Source organism: Vulpes vulpes, chromosome 2 (genome assembly GCF_048418805.1).
Source record: "Vulpes vulpes isolate BD-2025 chromosome 2, VulVul3, whole genome shotgun sequence".
NCBI classification, from domain to species: domain Eukaryota; kingdom Metazoa; phylum Chordata; class Mammalia; order Carnivora; family Canidae; genus Vulpes; species Vulpes vulpes.
Window position 1 is genome coordinate 79,504,233 of NC_132781.1, and position 20,746 is coordinate 79,524,978.

General features: G+C 43.1%; 1 protein-coding gene across 17 annotated transcripts in view; it reads right to left on the minus strand.

Annotated features, from left to right (window-relative positions):
• Positions 1 to 859: 859 nt before the first annotated feature.
• The window catches only part of DCUN1D4 (defective in cullin neddylation 1 domain containing 4), a 71,307-nt gene continuing 51,420 nt past the window's right edge, over positions 860 to 20,746 (minus strand). For 15 of the 17 annotated variants that reach the window (XM_072749013.1, XM_072749017.1, XM_072749018.1 and 12 more), the window contains 4 exons: positions 18,202 to 18,310; positions 6,491 to 6,595; positions 4,300 to 4,402; positions 860 to 4,158 (listed from right to left, as the gene is read on the minus strand). In XM_072749013.1, the coding sequence (XP_072605114.1) occupies positions 4,103 to 4,158; positions 4,300 to 4,402; positions 6,491 to 6,595; positions 18,202 to 18,310 (373 nt within the window). In that variant the 3' untranslated portion in view covers positions 860 to 4,102. The remainder of the gene's footprint in view (positions 4,159 to 4,299; positions 4,403 to 6,490; positions 6,596 to 18,201; positions 18,311 to 20,746) is intronic. The other 2 variants (XM_072749016.1, XM_072749015.1) reach the window with 1 other exon arrangement.

Sequence of the window (20,746 nt, forward strand, 5' to 3'; positions counted from 1 at the left end):
CTGGCACATGGTAACCACTCAGTTATTAGCTCAGTCTTTTGGAAACACAAAATGTGGTTATCTTTTTAACTCACTGTTCGGCTGAAGTGTGTACTCCATCTGGAACTGTTCCAGATTAAAAGAGACTGAAGAGACAGGACAGCTCAGTGCAATACTTTCCCCCAGATTATGAATAAAATCGCCATCAAGGCCAATACTGGTACAAACGGAGAGGTTTTTTTTTTTTTTTCTTTATTTATTTATGATAGTCACAGAGAGAGAGAGAGAGGCAGAGACACAGGAGGAGGGAGAAGCAGGCTCCATGCACTGGGAGCCTGACGTGGGATTTGATCCCGGGTCTCCAGGATCGTGCCCTGGGCCAAAGGCAGGCACCAAACCGCTGCGCCACCCAGGGATCCCTAAATGGTGAGGGATCTCAGTCTTAATCTAGACTGTGTATCAGGTAATACAACTGTTATCAGTGTTAAATTTCTGGAGTGTGATCATTGTACTGTTGTTACAAAGATGTCCTTGTTTCGACACACTAGGTAAGAAGCATCATAATGTGATTTACTCTCAGTTCGGGAAAAAAAAAAAGTATCTATCTGCAGGGAGAAGTGTACCTGCATATACACACACACGCACGCTCAGAGTGGCAAAATGGTAACAGGCAGAAAGTCTAGGTGAGAGAGGTACACAGATGGGTGCTTGATATACTCTTGCATTTTTTTTCTGTAGCTTTGAAATTCTTCAATATAAAGAGCGGGGTGTGGGGGGGTTGGGGGGGGAGGGAGCCAAGAAATAAAAGATAAAATACTTTAAAACTATCTTAACTGGTTTTTTGAAGCACAATCCTGAGAAGAAAGAAGTCACCAATCAGTTCTGAAACCAAACACAAATACTTTTTATTTATGGGATATCATTTTACATCAATTCCATTAAAACCTAAAACCAGTTTGCTGTACTCAAGTTAGGTGGCATAACAGTGTTTTAGTTAAGCTGGAGTCACAGGTTTATGGACGTAATGCAGATACCGACGACACGAAGCGTTCACAGTTACAGGTTGGCTGCTGTCCGTTTAACAGTAACCCCCAAGGGAAAGGTTTTTTTATGATAAAAAGCAACCCACGTTTTGGTCTCATTTACAGACACCCAACATTTAGTTGGTCAATGGATTCTATACATTTATTATACAACATATGAAAGAATAAAAGATAAGGCTTACAGAGGTATTTTAGCAGTTTTAAGAATAAAAACCAAGGGCACAAACTAACTTGGAAAGCTTTCTGGATAAACTTCAAAAGCACTGTTAAAATGGAGCCGGAGAGGCAGCAGACGTGTGTCGTGAAATGAGAAGCTACAGGTTTGTCAAGTCAGATCTGTACGAACTTAATTCAGAGTTCATGCTTCGGGAAAGCTGCGCGCTACGTTACCGTGGGTGTTTACGGCAAATCAAATCGCGGACTTTCTGACCTACCAGTAAACACCGAAAGGCTGTATTCCATGACGACAGAGTATTGCAATGGGTAGTTCAAGACACAGTGGCAGGAGAGAAGGGGTGTAGACAGGTAAGAAACAAAAACCAGAAGAAGGCACCCTAATTTCTTTAACATTAGCCAGTAACTAAGTGTCTGATGACTGCTCAATTTTATGTAACTTAGGGACATTTTTAAGAGAAAAGTATCTTATTACTATGCGTTTGGCCCCTTTTCCTCTCCCTAAAAATAGCTGCATAAAATCAAGAACCAAGGGCAAGCTCTCCACAGTCACAGAGGTTTATTTTTCAAGGCAGCTTAAAAATTATTTGGAGTCTTCTAGATATGCAAGATTATCGACACCTTGGAATACTTACTTTCATATTCTAATTCACGCATAGTTTTTCCCCCTATTATCAAAATGTTCGCTGTGGATGAAATGTAACAGCTCCCCGTAATAACCCTTTTATGTTAGGATTAACTGTGCTTAGTGTTTTAAAAACATTCTCCAGTTCCTAACCCGAACTTTTAAAATAATTTCATCTATGATTTCTTTAAGCAAAAACTATAGTTGACCGAATCTAAGAACTGTTGCCTTTAAAGTGTGATTTTTTTCTTCTTTTTTAACTTTACCGGATACTTCTGAAAATGAATCACGTCTTTCACAAATTCAAACCTGCCTCTGGCCCATCGCCACTGGAATACCAGGCACCTGTGGGAATGGAACCCCTTGCAACACATCGGTCCCAAGAGCTGTGCTTTGCCATCAACATCTTCTATTCTCTTCAGATATTAATTTGTGCAAACTGGTATGAAGTTGTAATGTAGAGGCGAGTCTACAGTTCCTAAGCAAGGAATGATTAAGTCTGCTTAATCACTACAGAGTTTTCCACACTTCTGGTTTATTTCACAGCAAACCACACCTTTCTATTTGGTAGAAAAAGGAAGTGATTTCCTTCTACCATTATCATGATCTTGTATATGCACACACACCATATATACATACAAAATTTTCTGTCTTTGGTGGTTCAGTTAGGGGAAAAAAATAATATGAAAATCTGAACACTGTTTGCAAAGAAACTGTGAAATAGTGGTCAGGAGTAGCATTGTCTGTGTGCTTTACTCATTTAATGCCATTTAAAGGTTCACATTTAATCCGAAAGATTTTTTTTGGCCAGATTTTGCAGTAAACCGAACCTCTTCCAATCATCATTCCATCATGGGTCTTGCTCACACCTAAAGCATTCACTTGTTCAAATGCACCATAGCTTTTTACTTGGTTTAAATAATTAGACTTTTATGTTTTCACAAAACTTTAGGGACTGAATTAGTCATTCAATAGCACCAGATAGTTGAGGGGAAAACATGTTATCTAGACATTTCCTCAAGAAGGGTAAGGCAAGGAAAAAAAAAAAAAAAAAAGACACAAAATACAAACCTAAAAATACCGTCCTGTTTACTCTTGTTTCCTCATCCACATAAATAATGGCTATCACCTTTCTGTACAAATTACTCGGGTAATGAATGACGAGTGGCCCCTCCAGGAAAGGTCCTATTGTGTAATAAAGTTAGCTCAATGCTGGTGGTTTCGTGTCCACTGCCTGCAATGGACATCCTGCCAGGAAAAGCCTAGCATGAAAGAAAGAAAACAAAAGAAAACACCTCTCACTTACAGTATAGTTCTTTTTTTCCGAAAAATTAGAAAATTAGACACCATGAAAGCTTAACTAAAAATCCAAACCACAACTGAAAGTGCTCTGCGGTTACAAACTGCCAGCAAACCATGAGGTTTCCGCGGAGGAGGCAAAATCAATGTTACTTGAATGGCACGGGAAGCATCGGCAGACCCAACACTGACTAGGAGAATGCAAAAGGAAAAAGACCGTAAAGGAAGTTTACGAGAGTTTCAAACTCATTTAAAAAAAGGTGCAATTTTAATTTGTTCATTTGTACCTATATTCAAACTACTACGGCTTTAACATCAGAGAATAGAAACCTACACCTTGCGTGGTGAAAATCATTTGTGGCATGTGGGACACGTCTATATGCTCAAATAATTGTAACTTTCATCATTTAAAAAAACGCTCATATTTAAGGAAACCAAATTATATTTGGCATATGCCTCTGGAAAAGTTCTGATTCCCACCTCCTTCCAAAAGTTGGCCTCTTTAACAATGAGGTTAATTCTGGCAACATTTGCTTATGGTAACAGCTGTTCTCTCTTGTGTTCTGAAATGCTACATTTGAGACCAAATAAAGTATAATCGGTTCATTTGAAAAAAGGGACTAGAAATATGCCACAAAAATTATTTTTACAATACAGTTTTGCAGAAATAATCTCTAGGTGAAGCTTTTTTCTTTTTATACACATATACAAAATTTAAACAGCAATATACACATCATCACAGTGAGGACGTTGGCAAATTCACCAATCTGTAGTGTAAATACAAACTGCAAAGCAGCCTTCCAAGAGAACAATGCTACACAGCAAGCAGAGCTGGCCCATTCAATAGCAAACACCAAAACGTCCCTGCAAAAGGGAGACAGTGCAAGAAAAGCAGCATGCGCTTTGATACAAACAGCAATTTATGGCTAATGGTTGACATATCTGTGGTAACAGTGACTCTCTCGCTGCTATGCATAAAGTCCTAGGACATCTGTTTGTCTTTATACCACTCCACAAACTCGTCCAACAAAACTGGCCCTAAAGAGAGAGAGAGAGAGAGAGAAAACAACACGGCTATAAGGCTCTTCCCAGTGAGGAGGGTGTGCGAATGTACAGTGATGGGGGTGGGGTGTGGGGGGGGGGGGTGCGTGTGCGAGAGCGCCCAGCGCCGGTACTTACACGCTCCATCTTCGTCGTAGTTGCTGAGGTCAAGGTTAATTGTCCTGCTAAACTCTAGCACATTGCACCACTGGTCTTTGTTAATAACTTTATATTTTGATTGCTGATGGGAGGGAAAAGTAATATGAATTACTGACACTTAAAATTAACAAATGGCACGGTTTCAACTGCTGTATGAATCAACTTAATAAAGTTCATGAAGGTTAACTCTTTCCATTTGAGGTATGCTAAGCACCAATCTGGGAGAAGGATGAGAGAGAGCAAGAGTAGAACTTAAGATGACAATTTCCATTAGAAAAATACCATGAGGGCTCAACACAAAATGACAAGCACATCAAAGAAACATGATTTTTATCCCTAGAAGTGAAATTTCTAGACTGCCAAAGCCCTTTTATTAAAAGGAGACACAGAGAGAGAGATAATTAGCCTACTTCATAGAGATCTTGCAAGAATTAAAAGAGGTAATTTATGTAAAGTACTTCATTCAGTGTTTGGCAGAAAGCAGGTGCTAAATAAAGAGTAGCTCCCACTAATAACCCCTGCCCTGATCAGCACGCTCCCTGTCAAGCTGTCCGCGTCAAGCACACCCAGCAGCGAGTCACCCTTTGGGAACTCACCAAGGGCTCCTGGCGGTCTCAGCACTAGGTGCTCTGGCCGTTGGAAGAAAGTTACTGTTCTAATCACTCAGAACCTGAATCTCATCTTCAAAGTAATAAATTAGAAGACTCATGAAGTAGTTTTCCTATTCCTCTTAGACAAGAAATATGCCAGAGGCATTATTTTTTTTAAAGTACACGATTCCTGTATAAAGACTGAAAAATAAAACCCAGATTCAACAGTTTTTATATCCTACCCATGAAAACTCAGCAACACCGGGGAATAGCACGAGTAGGTAAAAAAGCTAAGAGACCTGAGCCCCTGGTTTGGGGACGCAGACGCAAGAGAAGCTCAACCCAAAGGACTGCGGTGTCCTTTGAAAAGAAAAAAAGCAAACTAACGTAAAAGAGAGAACAAAGCCCGGACTACAAGTTTGACTCTAAGCAACTCAAAGCAAACACCAGTCAGAGACAGCCGAAGATGCTCCTGCAATTGTGCAAAGTCGGACTTGCTCGCAGCAAGGTCTCTCAGCCAAAAAAAACTCCTCTCGCTCGGGCTCAGATTTCTGCTATCCCCTGAGAACAAGGACCTATTTCTACTCGTTTTCCAAAGAAAGCTGACGTTTCATGGGATAACCAGAGAAATCAGAACGGATCATCTGTAGACATGGATTGGCGTGTAAACACCTCGTACAGTAAAACTAGTTTCCAGACTTGTCTTGAGGAGTCCTGGTTAGTGACGCTAAAAGCAGTTTTTAGTGACAGTCCTCAAAGAATCCGGTCAGCTGGAAGTTCTTCTGGACCAGTGTGTCAAGTGAATTGTAAGAAAGAGGGTGGCAAGAGGGAGGCCGGAGTCAGGGTAGGGTCCAAGCTTTTCTCAAAGACCCAGAACCTTCATCCTTCTGGGCAGAGGGTGCTTTGTAAGGGGTTTGGGTCTGGAGGGCAAGAAAGATGCCAAGATACGAGACAAGCCAAGCAGCTCAAACTCCCATCTCAGACACTTCCAGGTCCTACAGTATAACCTGGCATCAAAACCAGCTCCTGATAAACCAGCAGCTCAAAACTTTGGATCATTAATAGTTAGAGCAAGCAACAACAGTGAAGTGCTGGATTTTCTTCTATTGCGAACGTGAAGGAAAACTGAAACTGAGGGAGATATTGCCAGTTTGCCTCACACTTAGGTTGACCTAGGTCCCCACGTTCTCAGGGACAAGAGTGGATAACAACACATGACAAGCTTCTTTTAGTAAGAAGGCAGATGGCTGTTCTTTTAACGAAAGTGGAAGTTCATGGTTGTACAGAGCAGGAAATCCTAACGGAGGGAAAGCTGTTAAAGTGGGGTGACAGAGAGGAAAGGACAGAGCTGTGGCTGTCTCGGATGCGCCTGCACTGGGAAGCCATGTGGCACATACACCCCCCGCCCCAGACACACCCAGAGAAAACCGGTGACTGCTCACGGACAGCGATTACGTCACCATCATTCCTACAGGCAGAAGGGGACAACACACAGAAAGTTACGTGAAATGGTTAAATAAAAGTATACTTGGTAGTTCTAAGCAAGCAAACATACATTCCATAAAATAACGATTTGGTACCTCTAAGAATTGGTGAAAAACTGGAAAAAGGGGCCAGATTTTTCCTAATAACAGTCCCAACATGCACTTGGCAGTGTTTATGTCTAGGCTGCGCTGGTCCTTTTCCTGTTTAACAAACAAAAACAAGGATGAGCCAGGTGCCCCCAAATAATAATTTCCAATCATCCAAATTTCTATTTCACTTCGACACAAAATTAGTAAACAGCTCATTTATCATACACCATAAAAACCCTGAACCAAGCCTGAGGTGGGGGAGGGGAGGCGGGCAAATGCAATGGAAGGGCTTAATCGGTTGGGTGCTGTTATCAATTTACCATGGGAGAGATGCACGTCAACTGAGTGATCGCCCTGATGCAAAACCAATTAGTTATGTAGTAACAGTAGCTATGATTATTTCATGGGATAAAGAAAAATCTCCAACTCAATCACTTGCTGTGACATTTATGATAATTGTCCATATCATAATCATTGACCCCAAAGCCCACATCTTAACTAAATGGAATGTTAAAGGTTTCGATTTCCATGCCTAGAAATCAGGTTTCCTTAAGAAAAATCATGTTTTTCCAATAATTTTATTTCACTAAGTGTTTTTCTTGAACCTAAAAACGTTGGAATTAAATTCAACTCCTAGTAAATGCTGGGGCTCTGGAGACTCTGAGAGGATGAACTCTTCCACACACCACTGGGGGGAACACGGTCTGACCTACTGCAATCCTCCTTACCTTGGATTTACTAGTTGTGGAATCTCTTAGCGGAATACCCCTACCCAGTAGCCAAGTGAAAGACAACATCTTATAAGGAAACCAGAAAGGCAATAGTACATAAGCCTGAATATGGGCAGATTAAGTTCTATTCACTTCTACTTGCAATTCAAGATCCTACTTTCTCCTTCTCACCTTTCGTACAAGTTCCCATTCCAGAACTACATGCAGGCCGCTTCAAGGTAAAGGGACAGCACCTGGGACCATAAGCGGTGACCTCACATATCCAACGCTAGCCTCCTGGTGGTACTTTAACTACAGTGGAAATGTGCAACAGTACTTCTCTACAAAAGAGAGAGTGCCTGGCTAGCCCACTCGGGGTGGAATCTAAATGTTCGCCAAACTGAGGCATGATGCTGTGACCACCACCATCGGCCACGTGTGCAGCCACACATAAATGACCTTCCGATAAAATTGACTGTTACCTCAAGGACTCCGACCCTGGAGTGCTCTTTAGCACACACCGAATTTCTGGCCATGACACTGGATTTAAAAATGAAGGACTTAAACAATACAGCAAATGTGAGGGCCTCACTCGACAACAGCAAGCAAGGTAGATGCAGATTCGGGAACCTATGCAGTAGGTCCGTCCTTCTGGTCCCAGTCGTATAAAGCGTTAACGACCGTTCACGGACAGACCAGGGCAGAGGGCTCCATGTCACCCCTTATCTGTTACAGGCCACACAACTGAGTCTGCTGATGGCAGGGGCCCGATTCCACGGTTCCGTGCAAACAGGTGGGACCTCCCTTCCACCGCTTTCTCTGCCTGTCTCCTGGCCACATCTATGGTCTTGCTCAGGGCTTGTAGGACTCTCCCATGGAGAGGAGGACAGTAGAAAAGGTGCTCCCGAGATTGCCCACCTTTTGCCAACCACCTCACCGGTTTGTTACATTGCAGGGGCTCATCCTCCTGTGATGCACCCTGCAACCTCCTCTTACCCGGTAACATAGGTGTGGCACACAGCAACAGCACACCACACTATAAAGCAATCCACAAGAAAATTTAAAAAATAATAATAATAAAATAACGAGTATTGAAAACACACGCGGCACCACAGGACCGGGCCCAAAATTCATTTGTTGCACAATAGCTCCAGTAGCACAGGGCCGACGCCACCAGCGCTCGGCCAAAGCTGCCCCTCTGAGGGGTTTGTAGTCGTTCACTACACTTGAAATCGCTAGTCTTGCCTTGATAACGTTTGTGCCTTCTTCCAACATCAATGCCTCTGTCCCCATCACAATGGACATACACTAAGGTGACAAAAAAAGAAAAAAAAGAAAAGAAAAGATACAAAGGACCTGGACAGACTCTTTGCAACAATATAATCATCTGACAAACTGATGATCATGAAGGATTTCAATGCATGTGTTTGGCAGTGACGCCAAAACATGGAGGAAAGGCATCAGACTCACAGGACCGGAAGCTGAACAGCACTCACTTACTCCTGCTTTGCAAGGGTGCCAGCCGGCGGCTCGCAATCACTAACACCATCTTCTGCCTAGCAAATAAGAGAAAGATATTATGGATGCACTCATGGTCTGAACGGTGGCATCTCGCTGATAACCAACATTGCCGGTGGGTGGACACGACTAAGTGCAAATGACCATGACTGGAGACACTCAAAACTCCTGCGAACAGCACAGTTGAGCGATCCCATGGCCAACATCTCCTAAACAGGAAAACTGGAGACACGCCCAGGGAGTTCTCGGACAATGCTCCTAATGGCAGTCTCTGCAAAAGGGATCCCAATCAAAAAGGAAATGAATCTTCTAGGATGCTAGGCAGTAGCCGTCAACATCATGGGCAGTGAAGAAGAAAAAAAAAATCACCTAAATGAATTCAAGGAGTATGGTGAAGACATACAGAAGCTCCTTGAAAGAAATTAAACAGTACACTGTCAACACCGACCCTATGATCCTCCGCTCCTGGAGCACCAAGGAGCAAGGGACAGACTTCTGCATCTCAAGGTCAAAATCTACGCAGGAAGGACCTTGAGACAGACGGTCAAGAGTCGATCAGCGTCCCCCGAATGCCCATCAAGGTTAAAGAAGAAGAAATGAAACTTCCCTTCCTGACTACTCCTGAACCAAGATGTGGGGGGGTATGTATTTCATGAACTTTCATTTTCTAGGATAACAACTTAAAAAACAATTTTATTTTTCAAATAATAGGAACTGACACCAAAGATGTACTAACTCCCCACAATACACAACTAGACTGCCTTGCTGTCTTCCTTAAACAGAGATTTTAAAAGAGCAGCTACAGATGAATCAGGCCTCTCAGTGATGGTACAGCCATAAAACCAGAGGAATGTACTCTGAAGATCTGAGGACGTTACCTATTGTACCTGGAATAAACGGATTCCTCAATCTAAAGTCTAACAACAGCTAACACAGAAAGGGATGACATTTTTATTAAGGTCTGATTTAAAGCTTCTAATATATACATATATAGATATACGTGTATTTACTATATCTCATATATGTATGTATAGGTATGTAAAGTGCCTTTGTTCACGTAAGACTGTTCCAGTATAAGCCTTCTTATAAAATGTCAAAATGAAGCATTTTTTTCTTAAATCGCTCAAATGACTTAAGTAACAAGAACAGAAACAAAGCAACTTAAATACATAAATATGGTATTAGAAAATTAATCTTCCAACATCTAGGTATCCAGATATGCTGTATCAGAGATGCCCAACTGGCTCCAGATGATTTCTAGTTTTCATAAAGTGTTAATAGCTTAAGACTTTGTATGTGAAAAGGGAACCTTGAATTATTAAGATTATAAAGAAAATAAAATTCCAAAAAAAAAATCCCAAACATTTTCAAGAGAGACTAGATCAACTCAAGAAACAATATATGTGACCACAATTCACAAACATAAACGGCAAAAACCAGTCCGAAGTTGGTACATGAAATCAAAAGGCCTAAACTGAAGACCTATGATACACGTTCTGCAATTCTCACTTGACACCACAGGGATTATAAAAGATAAAGAGAAAACGCGGTCCTCCTTAACACAGCTCCCTACGGAAACAAATGTAAGGTAAAAATAGTGCTAAAGAACTTATGAATCCTAATCCCGTTCAGTTTCTAAAACTGAAAACACAGTAAAATCAGTTTTTGGAGTGGGAGTCCTTTTTTTTTTTTAAAGAAAAAAAAAAAAAACCTCATTAAAAACAAGTAAAAAGTAAAAAACCCAAGACTGCCCTCTCATTGGGAAAAATAGAACTAAATAATTCTGCTCTTAGAACTTACCCAGCATTCAGTTACAGATAACAATGTTTGCAAGGCAATTACTTAAATTAAGTGAGACTATTGATACTTCTTTTAAAACAAAAGAAAAAAAATCTGCCCACAGGCAGTCTTTCCTTGTCATCTTATTTGGCAAAGATTCTATTACTGTAAGCACGACTCTTGGAAAACAAGTCATTATTTGAAAACTGAGGTTTGCAGACAACCTACATAATGTCAGCACAGAATAACTCAACCACTATCCTAAATCTATGGGCAACTTTTCTGGAGAGCTCAATCTGCACCAAAATCTCTTAAAGGTACCTTATACTTAGACTCATTTCATACAATAACCCTGTTAGGTCAGGCATTACGGATAACCCCACTTTATAAATAAGGAAACTGAGGCCCAGGGAGCGAGCGGACTTGAGCCGGCAAGTACCACGGTGCTCTCCCGAGAGGGGGTGGGGGTGGAGGCTGCCCGCCAATCCCATCCCCATACTCTAGGAGTCACCCCGAAGACAACACTGACAAGATGTTCGGGGTCATGACCCCAGGGTTGGAGGACACCACATTCTTCCTACTTTTGTCCTCACCCAGGACCACCTTCTGTTTTCTTCCTAATCCACCATGAAAACAGGAGAAAAAAGGGGAGAAAAAAGGGAGGGTTGGTGCGTGTTGGGAAGGGAGGCCGTGGGGGGAAACTAGACAGCCGTGTGCTTGAGAAGGGAGACTCGGCCGCGGGAGAAGAGGAAGTGGCCCCGACGACGGGCACGGGCTGAGGTCAGTCAGGGCACACTCTGCCAGCTTGGTTGCTGAGGAAGGCCTGGAAATTTTTCCTGAGCAAATCCTACGGGTAACCCTCATCGTCGTTTCTGGTCGTGTGGGATGACTCAGCGGCCCTTCCACTCAGAGGAAGGTGACACAGAGGCTTCCTCAGGCTCTTGGGCCTCCACGGAACCTTCCGGCACATCCTCCTAAAGCTGAACTTGAGGGCCCCCACCCACTCTAGGAAGACCCCCCACGCCCGGCTCCGCACCCAGTCCGCGCCCTGTCTCTCCTCGGTACCCAGGCCCAACGGCCTGCGCTTCCCTGGGCTGAGACGCCGCTGCTCTCGGCGCCCCCCACAGCCCGACACCTGTCCCCCACCCAACGCCCAGTGTCTACTCGCTCCGTGACCTCAGCTCGCTACCTGCCTCGGCACTGAGCACGGAGAAAAACCAGTCTAACAGATTTAACTATTCCCAGATCAACAGCAATCACTAATCTTTTACCTCATTCCATTTCTCCACTTTGATGCTCCCTAGGTCCTTTAAAAAAAAAAAAAAGGAATCAAGAAAAAAAATGACCATTTTATTTTAAATGAGTTCATAAATGATACTTGTTTATATAATAATATTTACGTTGTGGGGGGAATCTCTCTGCATAAATCCCACTTGTATGAAAGAACTGGCCATTTCCGCCCCTGAATGTGTACCCCACTCTCTTCCTCCCCCAAGACATCATGGGACGGGGGCAGCTTCAAGTCAGGGAAGGCAGTGTGGCTCTGTGAGGGCCCCGTGCTGTCCTGCCACTGTCCCCTCCTCTCGGGCTCTCCCGTCTCATCGTCTGCAAAATGGCAACACTGGACCAAGTGGCCTCTATGGTTTCTTTCAGCTCTCAAGTTTCACAATTCTATGGTATCCGTAAGACTATAAATAAGTTCTAGTCAAAATAAAATTAGAAGAAAAATAATATAACTTTACAGCCTACCAGTATTTTAAATTGGCTACAAATCTGAAAGTGAAGGATTAAAAAAAAAAAAACACACCCACTGGACTATCATCTGGGTGGAGAGATGTCAAAGAGGTCATCTTACCGTTTTCTGGTACTGTATCATAGTTTTTTTTCCCCTCCTATATTAAAGCATAATTGAAAATATTTAACTTATGCTATTGTTACTTACGACAGGGAATATTTAGGATATTTAAACTATTAAGAAAGCTTAATTTCCATTAAAAGTTTGGTTATAAAAGGTCTGCTGCATTAATTATATGTTATTACCTCTAGGAGTCCTTTGTTAGTAGGGAAAAAAATAAATACTACAGGGAGAAAAGAGGAGATGGAATTCTGCTTCCAACCAAATGGAGTTCGAGAAATCAGATTTCCCCTTTCACTTCGAACAATCAGAAAACTGGACCAATGATCTGAAAGAACGGCTGTCACACAGCGGACAGCGTGCATCTGGAAGCCCCACAGTGATCCCAGCTCACTGTTCAGAGGTGGTTTCCAGGCCAGAGCACAGGAGGGAGAACCCAAACTGAGCCCAGCAGTCTTGCTGAGTTGGAAAGGACAGAGTCTGGAGATCAAGGAGGCAAAGGTGACTATAATTTGTGGGACAAAATATCAGCAAGGTGGGAGCTACACAGGGAGAGATCTGGAGATATAGAAAGTATCTCCCTCGCTGTGGGCCAAGGACTTATCTGTGTTAAGTGCGAGAGGAGCCTGAGTTCAGGGAAGTAGCCACTCACTGCAAAGGAGTAAGCAGAAATTCCCAGACCTCCCACAGGGCTGGGGAAGACCTTGTGTTCCACCGGCTGCAGTGGAGAGACCCAGACTGCAGGCTGCTCCAGACCAGTCCTTTCAAAGGATCAATCTGGTTCCAAGTAACTGTAACTATACACCAGGAAAATTTTTAAATTGATTCTTACTTAAAGGAACATAACAAGGCCCAGGAGCCAACAACATAAAATTCACAATACTCAGCATCCAATCAAAAAACAAATAAAAAAACCCAGAAACTACTAGGAATGAAAAGAACTTGTCAAATATGACCCATAATCAAGATTAGAAATTTAAAAAAAAAGGAAAGAGACCCCAAAGTGACAGGTGTTATGGTACCAGAGGACAAAGCTGTTAAAACATCTGTTATAACCATGTTCTAGATGTTCAAGAAGATAGAGGAAGATACTATCACATAATGAAGAGAGAAATGGGTATTAAAAAACCTCAAATAGAACATCTACAGCTGAAAAATACAGCACCTAAAAAGAAAAAACATACAGGCTAGGATTACCAGCAGAATTAGACACTGTAGAAGAAAAGATTAAAATTAGCAGATGTAGTAAGAAATATAACAAAGGGTAGGGGGGTGGAAACGCCAAAACCCTAAACATGGCATCACTGGCTTGTGGGACAATAGCAAGCATCCAACATAGGTGTAACTGCAGTCCCAGAAAGATGGAAAGGGAGAACAAAAACAATATGGAAGAAACAACAGCTGACAAACTTCCTAACTTCGTACCAAGTATAAGTCCACAGATTCAAAAAACTGAACGAACCCTAACCAGGATACACACAAGGAAAATTATGCCAAGGCGTATCATAATCAACGTGCCAAAAAGCAGCGAAAAAGAATAGAAGCTGTTAGAAAACAAGACACCGTGTTCAAAGGAAAAATGAACAACATCAGACTTATCGTCAGAAACTACACAAGACAGAAGACAAGGGAGAGAGATTAAAGTACTGAAAGAATGTTAATAGTCAATCTATACTCTTTAACCCAGAGAAGCGCCTTCTAAATGGAAGGCGAATTAAAAGCTTAAGAGAACTCATCACCAGAAAATCTTCACTAGGAGAAATGTTAAAGGGAATTTTTTAGGCAGAAGGCAAACAACACCAGGAAGAAAGGTGGATCCATGCAAAAGAAATAAAAAGTACAAAAGTGGCATACAAAAGATATTTTTGCCTATGTAAAGCAAAAACGGGAACGGTTTATGGTATGGTCTGACGTTTGTGGCTCCCCCTAAATTCATATGTTGAAATCCTAACCCCCACGGTGACGGCTAATAGGAGGTGCGGCCTTTGGGAAGTGGTTAGGTCCTGAGGCTGGAGAGGGGTGCCCTTATAAAAGGAGACCCCCGGGGGAGCTCCCTCCTCCCTCTGCCACCTGAAGTTACAACAAAGACAGCCATCCGAGGGCCAGGCTTTCGGGCAATGACCTTGATGCTGGACTTCCCAGCCTCCAGAACTCCGAGAAACAGGTTTCTGTAACTTATAAGCTATTTAGTCTCTGGTACCTTGTTACAGCAGTCTGGAGAGACTGAGACAATATACTGTGAGATTTTCCTTTTTAAGGTTTTATTTATTAGAGAGATTCTGAAAGAGGGAGAGAAAGAGCACAAGCGGGGGGAGAGGCAGAGGGAGAGGGAAAGCAGACCCCCCCACTGAGCAGGGAGCCTGACACTGGGCTCCATCCCAGGACCCTACAATCATGACCTCAGCTGAAGGCAGATGCTTCACCAGCTGAGCCACCCAGGTGCCCCACTCATAGTGTGTGTTTAAGAAAAATGTACAACGGCAGCAGCAGTAAAGTATGGAAGGGCAAAATCAGAGTCTACTGCTGTAAAGGTTCTTGCATTATCCATAAAGTGGTGTCACATTATTGGTAGACTGTGAACAGTTAAAGATGTATGTGTAAAGCCGAGAGCAACCACAAGGAAAATGAAACACAGAGGCAGCTATTAGGGCAATAGTGGAATGGAATGGCTAAAATGGAATCATTTAAAAAAAAAAATACCCCAATCCAAGGAAGTCATGATAAAAGGGGAAAAGGAATGAAACAGATGAGACATATAGGGGGAAAAAAAATACTAAGGGGGAGGTGTAAATTTAACCATACCAGTAACTACATTAAATGTACATGGTTTAAGCATCTCAAGACAAATACTGTCGGACTGTCTATATGCTACTCATATGAAGCTATATCCTACCTATAGAAACCCACTTTAAAAATAAAGACATGGAAAAAAGAAAAAGACACGAATGGGTTGATGTTAAAGGGATGGAAAAAGATGTATCATGTAGGCTTTAATCGAAAGAAAGCAGGAATGGCTCCACTGGTATCAAGGTAAATTTCAGAGCACGGAATACTAAGGCAAAGAGACGTTTCACAATGCTAAAGAGTCAATTCTTTAAGAGGACGTAACAATATGAAGTGTATCTAATCCTAGTGTCTGCACTTCAAACCCCATGACAGAAATGACAGGAGGGATAGATGTTGCTGGAGACCTCCACATTCCTCTCTCAGTAATGGACGGAACCTGGCAGGCAGGCCCTGGGAAGGATACAGAAGACCCGACAGCACCATCAACCAACGTGACCTAATGGACAGCCATGGAACGCCTCGCCGAACAGCAGCAGGATACCCATTCCTTTTATGTGTTTTACGCAGAAAACATTCATCACGGCAGATCGTATTCTGGAGCACGGACCAAGTCTCCATACGTTTAAGTCAACTCTAATTACACAGGGTATGTTCTCCTACCACAGCGGAATTAAACTGGGTATCAGTAATAGGATTATTCAGAAAGTCCTAAATACTCGGGAAATAACACCACAACACACTTCTAAATAACCAGTGGGTAAAAGGAGAAAATCACAGGGGAAGATGGGAGAATATTTTGAACTGAATGCAAATGCAAATATGTACAATATCTCAAAACTTGTGAGATCCAGCTAAACAAACCAAACCAAGGGATTCGATAACGAATCCATCTGAGAGCACAGGTCGCCCGGCCGAGCCTATCTGGCAGTGACTGAATGTGGGTGGCAGTTATTCATCCTACATACAAGGGCTCATTAATTCACTGGGAACGCTCACTAAAAGCAAAGAACTCTGCTGGCCGTTACTGGGGCTGCAAAGAAAGAAAACACACAGTCCCTTGGTCTGTCAGAGAAAAAAACGAGGGTCTGCACCCAAACCACAGCCCCGCCAGGGCGGGTGGCAGGGCTCCGCAGGGAAGGCGCACGACCCCCTCCGGGCCAGGAAGGCAGGGTGGCGGGGGGACCTGTGGGCAGGGTGGACGCGGGAGAGAGCTGTGGAGCGCTGGCGGCTCCGGGTAGCGGTCCGGCAGGACGGCAGGCAGAGAGCAGAAGGGCCAAGAAGGCGGGCAGTGAAGGCCGCCCGGACTTCACACGACACAGGCGTCCTGCGAGAAAGGAAACCGGGGGCCGCCCGCGGCCTAGACTTGGGGCCAGAACTTGGGTCTGGGTCCTGGATCTCCCCCTGATGAACAGCAGACCCGGGAGAACGTCGCTACTTCTCTGAGGACCACTCTCCTCCACTGTGAAGTAACTGAAACCACCCCGGCCTGTCCCTCAGACAGTGGGGGGCGGGCAGCTGCACCCCACACGCGGGGAAGCACGGAGGCACCGGGGCTGAAGGCCTTGGTGAGCTGGAAGGTGGCCCAGCGACCCTGGGGCTGAAGGCAGACGAGGGACACCCTGCTGACGGGACGCTGGACGAGAAGGGACGGAATGTGGAGATCAGGTGACTGAGGCAGCGGAGGCAGGGAGTAACAGGGGCCTCGGTCAGCCAGGCTGTGGTGGAAGCACCGAGAAAGAGGCAAGCCCAGGAGCCCTTCAGAGGCAGGCCCCACTGGCCGACCCGGGGTCGGCGGGGAAAGGCCGGAGGAGCAAACGGAACCTGGGGTGAAGCAGCGGGTACGTGGCCAGCTCTGGCCCCAAACAGGAAAGCTAGAAAACAGGGCTTATCTTGGTGAGGAGATGGAATGCTGCTCAACAAACCTCACCCGCACAGTCAGAAACAGCTGACTTTGGAGGAAAGCAGTCCCCTGTAATAAAACATTTAAGCCTAGAAACCGCGTATCTACTCTAAAAGCATCTGGCAAATAACTCCTATCTACACTTCTACAAGCACCGTTTAGCAGAACATCGTATTTGAACGTCACCATAGCATCTCTGACATCCATAAACTTTCACGTGTCGTGATTTGAAGGTTCTGAAAATGCAAAACTTCGCAAATGAGGACACCAGAGAATGAGTACTGTTATCACAGGTGCACCAGAATTCACCATCAAGTCAACCTTCAGTGCTGAACCAGCAGAGCCAAAGCACATAGAAAGTGAAAAAGATCAGCGTGGTGGTAAGAAGGAAAAAAAAAAAGGTCTCTGCCACTGAACTCTCTAAAAACACGATCAATCAAGGAAGCCTACTCACCTGAATCAACCAAACACGCTAACCTAACAGAAAACACCCCCCCCTTCCTGACTAACGTAGAACTGCGTGGGCCGTGGACTGTGTGCAAATGAATACAAGTCAACTGGTGCCTCGAACTCGCTACCAGTGGTGACCGGGCTGAAAAAACAAGGCTTCATTTCACTCCAGTGGAACTACATTGCACCACACACACTCGGGCGGGCCTCACTAGGTGACGAACAAGATGCTCAACTTTTCAAAACGATGACTGGAAACTATGTTTGAGTAACGTTCACTGAAATTAGCTTGGGTTTTGAAATTCAAACGATTTCCAAACACAACACAGCACCCAAAGTGAAACTGGATTGGATCTGAGTAGTTTATTGCAGTAACTCAATGGGTGAAGGTTTGTTGTTCCACGAGAATGAAAAGCTTTACCAAGCCTATCTAAAAGACATTTAGCCCATTTATTCACGACTTCTGAGCCAATCGCAAGAGCTATGAAGGTCGGCCACCACGGCTTTTCGCTAACATCCTACATTTTTTTGCTCAGAATCACTTAGTTTAGAAAGCGTACATGTAGAAGGAGATTCTAACTAGCACCCTGGGAGTAACTTACTTAACTTCTTTGCTTGCATCATGTAAAAACAAACCTCAAAAGGCAATAAAAAAAGGGGGGGGAGGGGAAGGGGAGGGAGGAGAGGGAAACATCTGGATAGGCTCCAGAGAACTCACCCGTGCAAAGTCAAACGCGTATCTGTAAATAAGTTTAAAGTTTGTAGAATCATTTAATAATGATCTTAAGTAATCCAAAGTATTTCTGAGTTTTTCTGTTGTATCACATCTAGAAAAACAGAATAAAGGCAAATTACAACCTGAGGTTTTGGGTTTTTTTGTTTTTTTATTTTTCTTATTTGGGGCAGTAAGATAAAACATATTACCAAAAGACAGAATAAAAACCCTAGAGCCGGAATGCGTTTGTGATGATCTATTTTTTCCTACATTTTTGATTTTGAAAAAATTTCAAATGTACAGAAAAATAGGAAAGAATAGTAAATAAGCACCTGTACACCCATCCCCTCGGCTCAAAACAACTCCTGTCATATTTGTGCTCTCTCACATACGTGCATTTCCTGTACCATTTGAAAGTAACATGCCAGCGCTATGGCACTTCACTCCCGAACATTTAAACACCATCATCCCTCGTAATGTGTTATCAATGTGAACTTTCTTAGCTAATATACAAGGTTCCCAATTGTTCCCTCAATTTTCTTTATAGATGCTTTTTCTTGATGTGGGATCCCATCAAGGTTCATGCACTGCTTTTAACTGTCTATCTCCTTAGGCCCTAGAAGGATATCCCGCCCTTTCTTCCATCTTTCTTGACCATGTCATCTTTGAAAAAAGTTGTTTTGTAGGATCCCACTTTGTCAGATAAGTTCACTGTATCCCACGAGGAGGCTCATGATGTCAGTCTGTCCCATTACAAGTGACACTAAATGGATTCTTTCAATTAAGAGTAACACCCCCCCCCCCAATTCTCCACTCACAGGCACTTTCCTTCTTCTGAAATAGTATGTAATCTATGGGATGCTACCTAGAGACTGTGAATCCTGTTCCTCAACAACCTTTCATCTGGTGGTTTCAGCATCCATTAGTGGTACCTGCCTGCATCGACTCTACATTTGAAGACACAAACGGTGACTCTTCTGACTCTATCTTGCTATTACCCTACTGCCTGGAGTTCTTCTGTAAAGAAAAGTTCTACTCACCATCTTTCTTCTTTTCTGGACTTAAGGCTTTTTGCTTCTTGACATTCAGTGTTATTAATCTTTAGCTGCCTTTATTCTTTTTGATGCACAAACTGTCCTCATTTGGGCAGTCACCCCTTCAAGCTGGTGCCAGTGTCCTTCTGACGTGTCCCTGTCAGTCTCTGAGAGCATGTCCTTGCTTCTGGCATAACATATTCTAGCTCACCTTGTACTTTCTCTACCCTAGACTTGAAATCAGCCATTTCTCCAGGGAGCTTTGGTAGTGATAAAGCCCTATTTTTATAGGTAAGTGACACAACTGTTTATTTTTCCTAAGGAAGTAGACTAATTGGCTATTTCTACAAACTGATTTTCTGTTCCTAGTATCTAGCCCTTAAAAATGAGAACTAAGAGTCACCATTTCCACCAGAGATATTAATGTTTTTCAAAGCTGGATGTGCTTCCTTGTATTCCTCTGTAGAGCATTTACCTACTGCTACTAAGCATAAATAATACATATTATAAGTATCATCAATGTAAATATTTTAGTTTATAAACTAAAATACGGTTCATAGGAGAGCACACTGATCTATTTTTTAGTAATAAATTTGTGAAGGCTTTTTTGTTTTTTGCAGTTAACTACAAAACAGTCCCCATAATCTACTGAGATAATAAAATATCTAAAACCCCAAAACTAGAATAAATGTTTCATTTCTATGAATCTACAATAATTTAGAAGATCCTTTATTTCTTCCTGATGTTTGTAAACTAAAAAAGATAACAATTCAACTATTTTAGAAAAGGCTTCTTTGAGGAATTGAAATATTAGTTGACAACTAAAAGCAGAAGCTAGGTATTTTTAGCAGGGAGGTTTTCCTGATAACGGGAACAGCATGTGCAAAGGCCCAGTGGCAGAAGGAGGCATGCCAAAGACAGAAAGGAAACCACAGTGACTAGACAGGGTAGATGAAGAGGGGAAGTAGCTCTAAGATAAGGCTGAAAGGGAGGTGGGGCCAGGCCTTAAAGAGGTTTGTGGTCCATACTGTTTTGTTTTGTTTTTTTAAGTTAAATCCTAGAAACAGTGGAAGCCACCTCCTGGGAGAGACCACAACCGCTAAGCTTGCATCTCGAAAAGCTCACTCTGGATCTCTGTGGAGAAAGGCTGGGAAGAAAAAAAAGATGCTGACAGCCTTGTTAGAGATCTAGTACCAGACTCCAAGTGAGGGGTGATGGAGGCTAAAAGGACACACAGAAACAGGAGTGGAGGAGGCAGGAGGGGAGCAGGACTTACTCTGCATTGGACATTCTTCTGTATGATTTTTTATTTTATTTTTTAATTTTTTTAAAAATTTTTATTTATTTATGATAGTCAGAGAAAGAGAGAGAGAGAGAGAGAGAGAGAGAGAGGCAGAGACACAGGCAGAGGGAGAAGCAGGCTCCATGCACCAGGAGCCCTATGTGGGATTCGATTCCGGGTCTCCGGGATTGCGCCCTGGGCCAAAGGCAGGCGCCAAACCGTTGCGCCACCC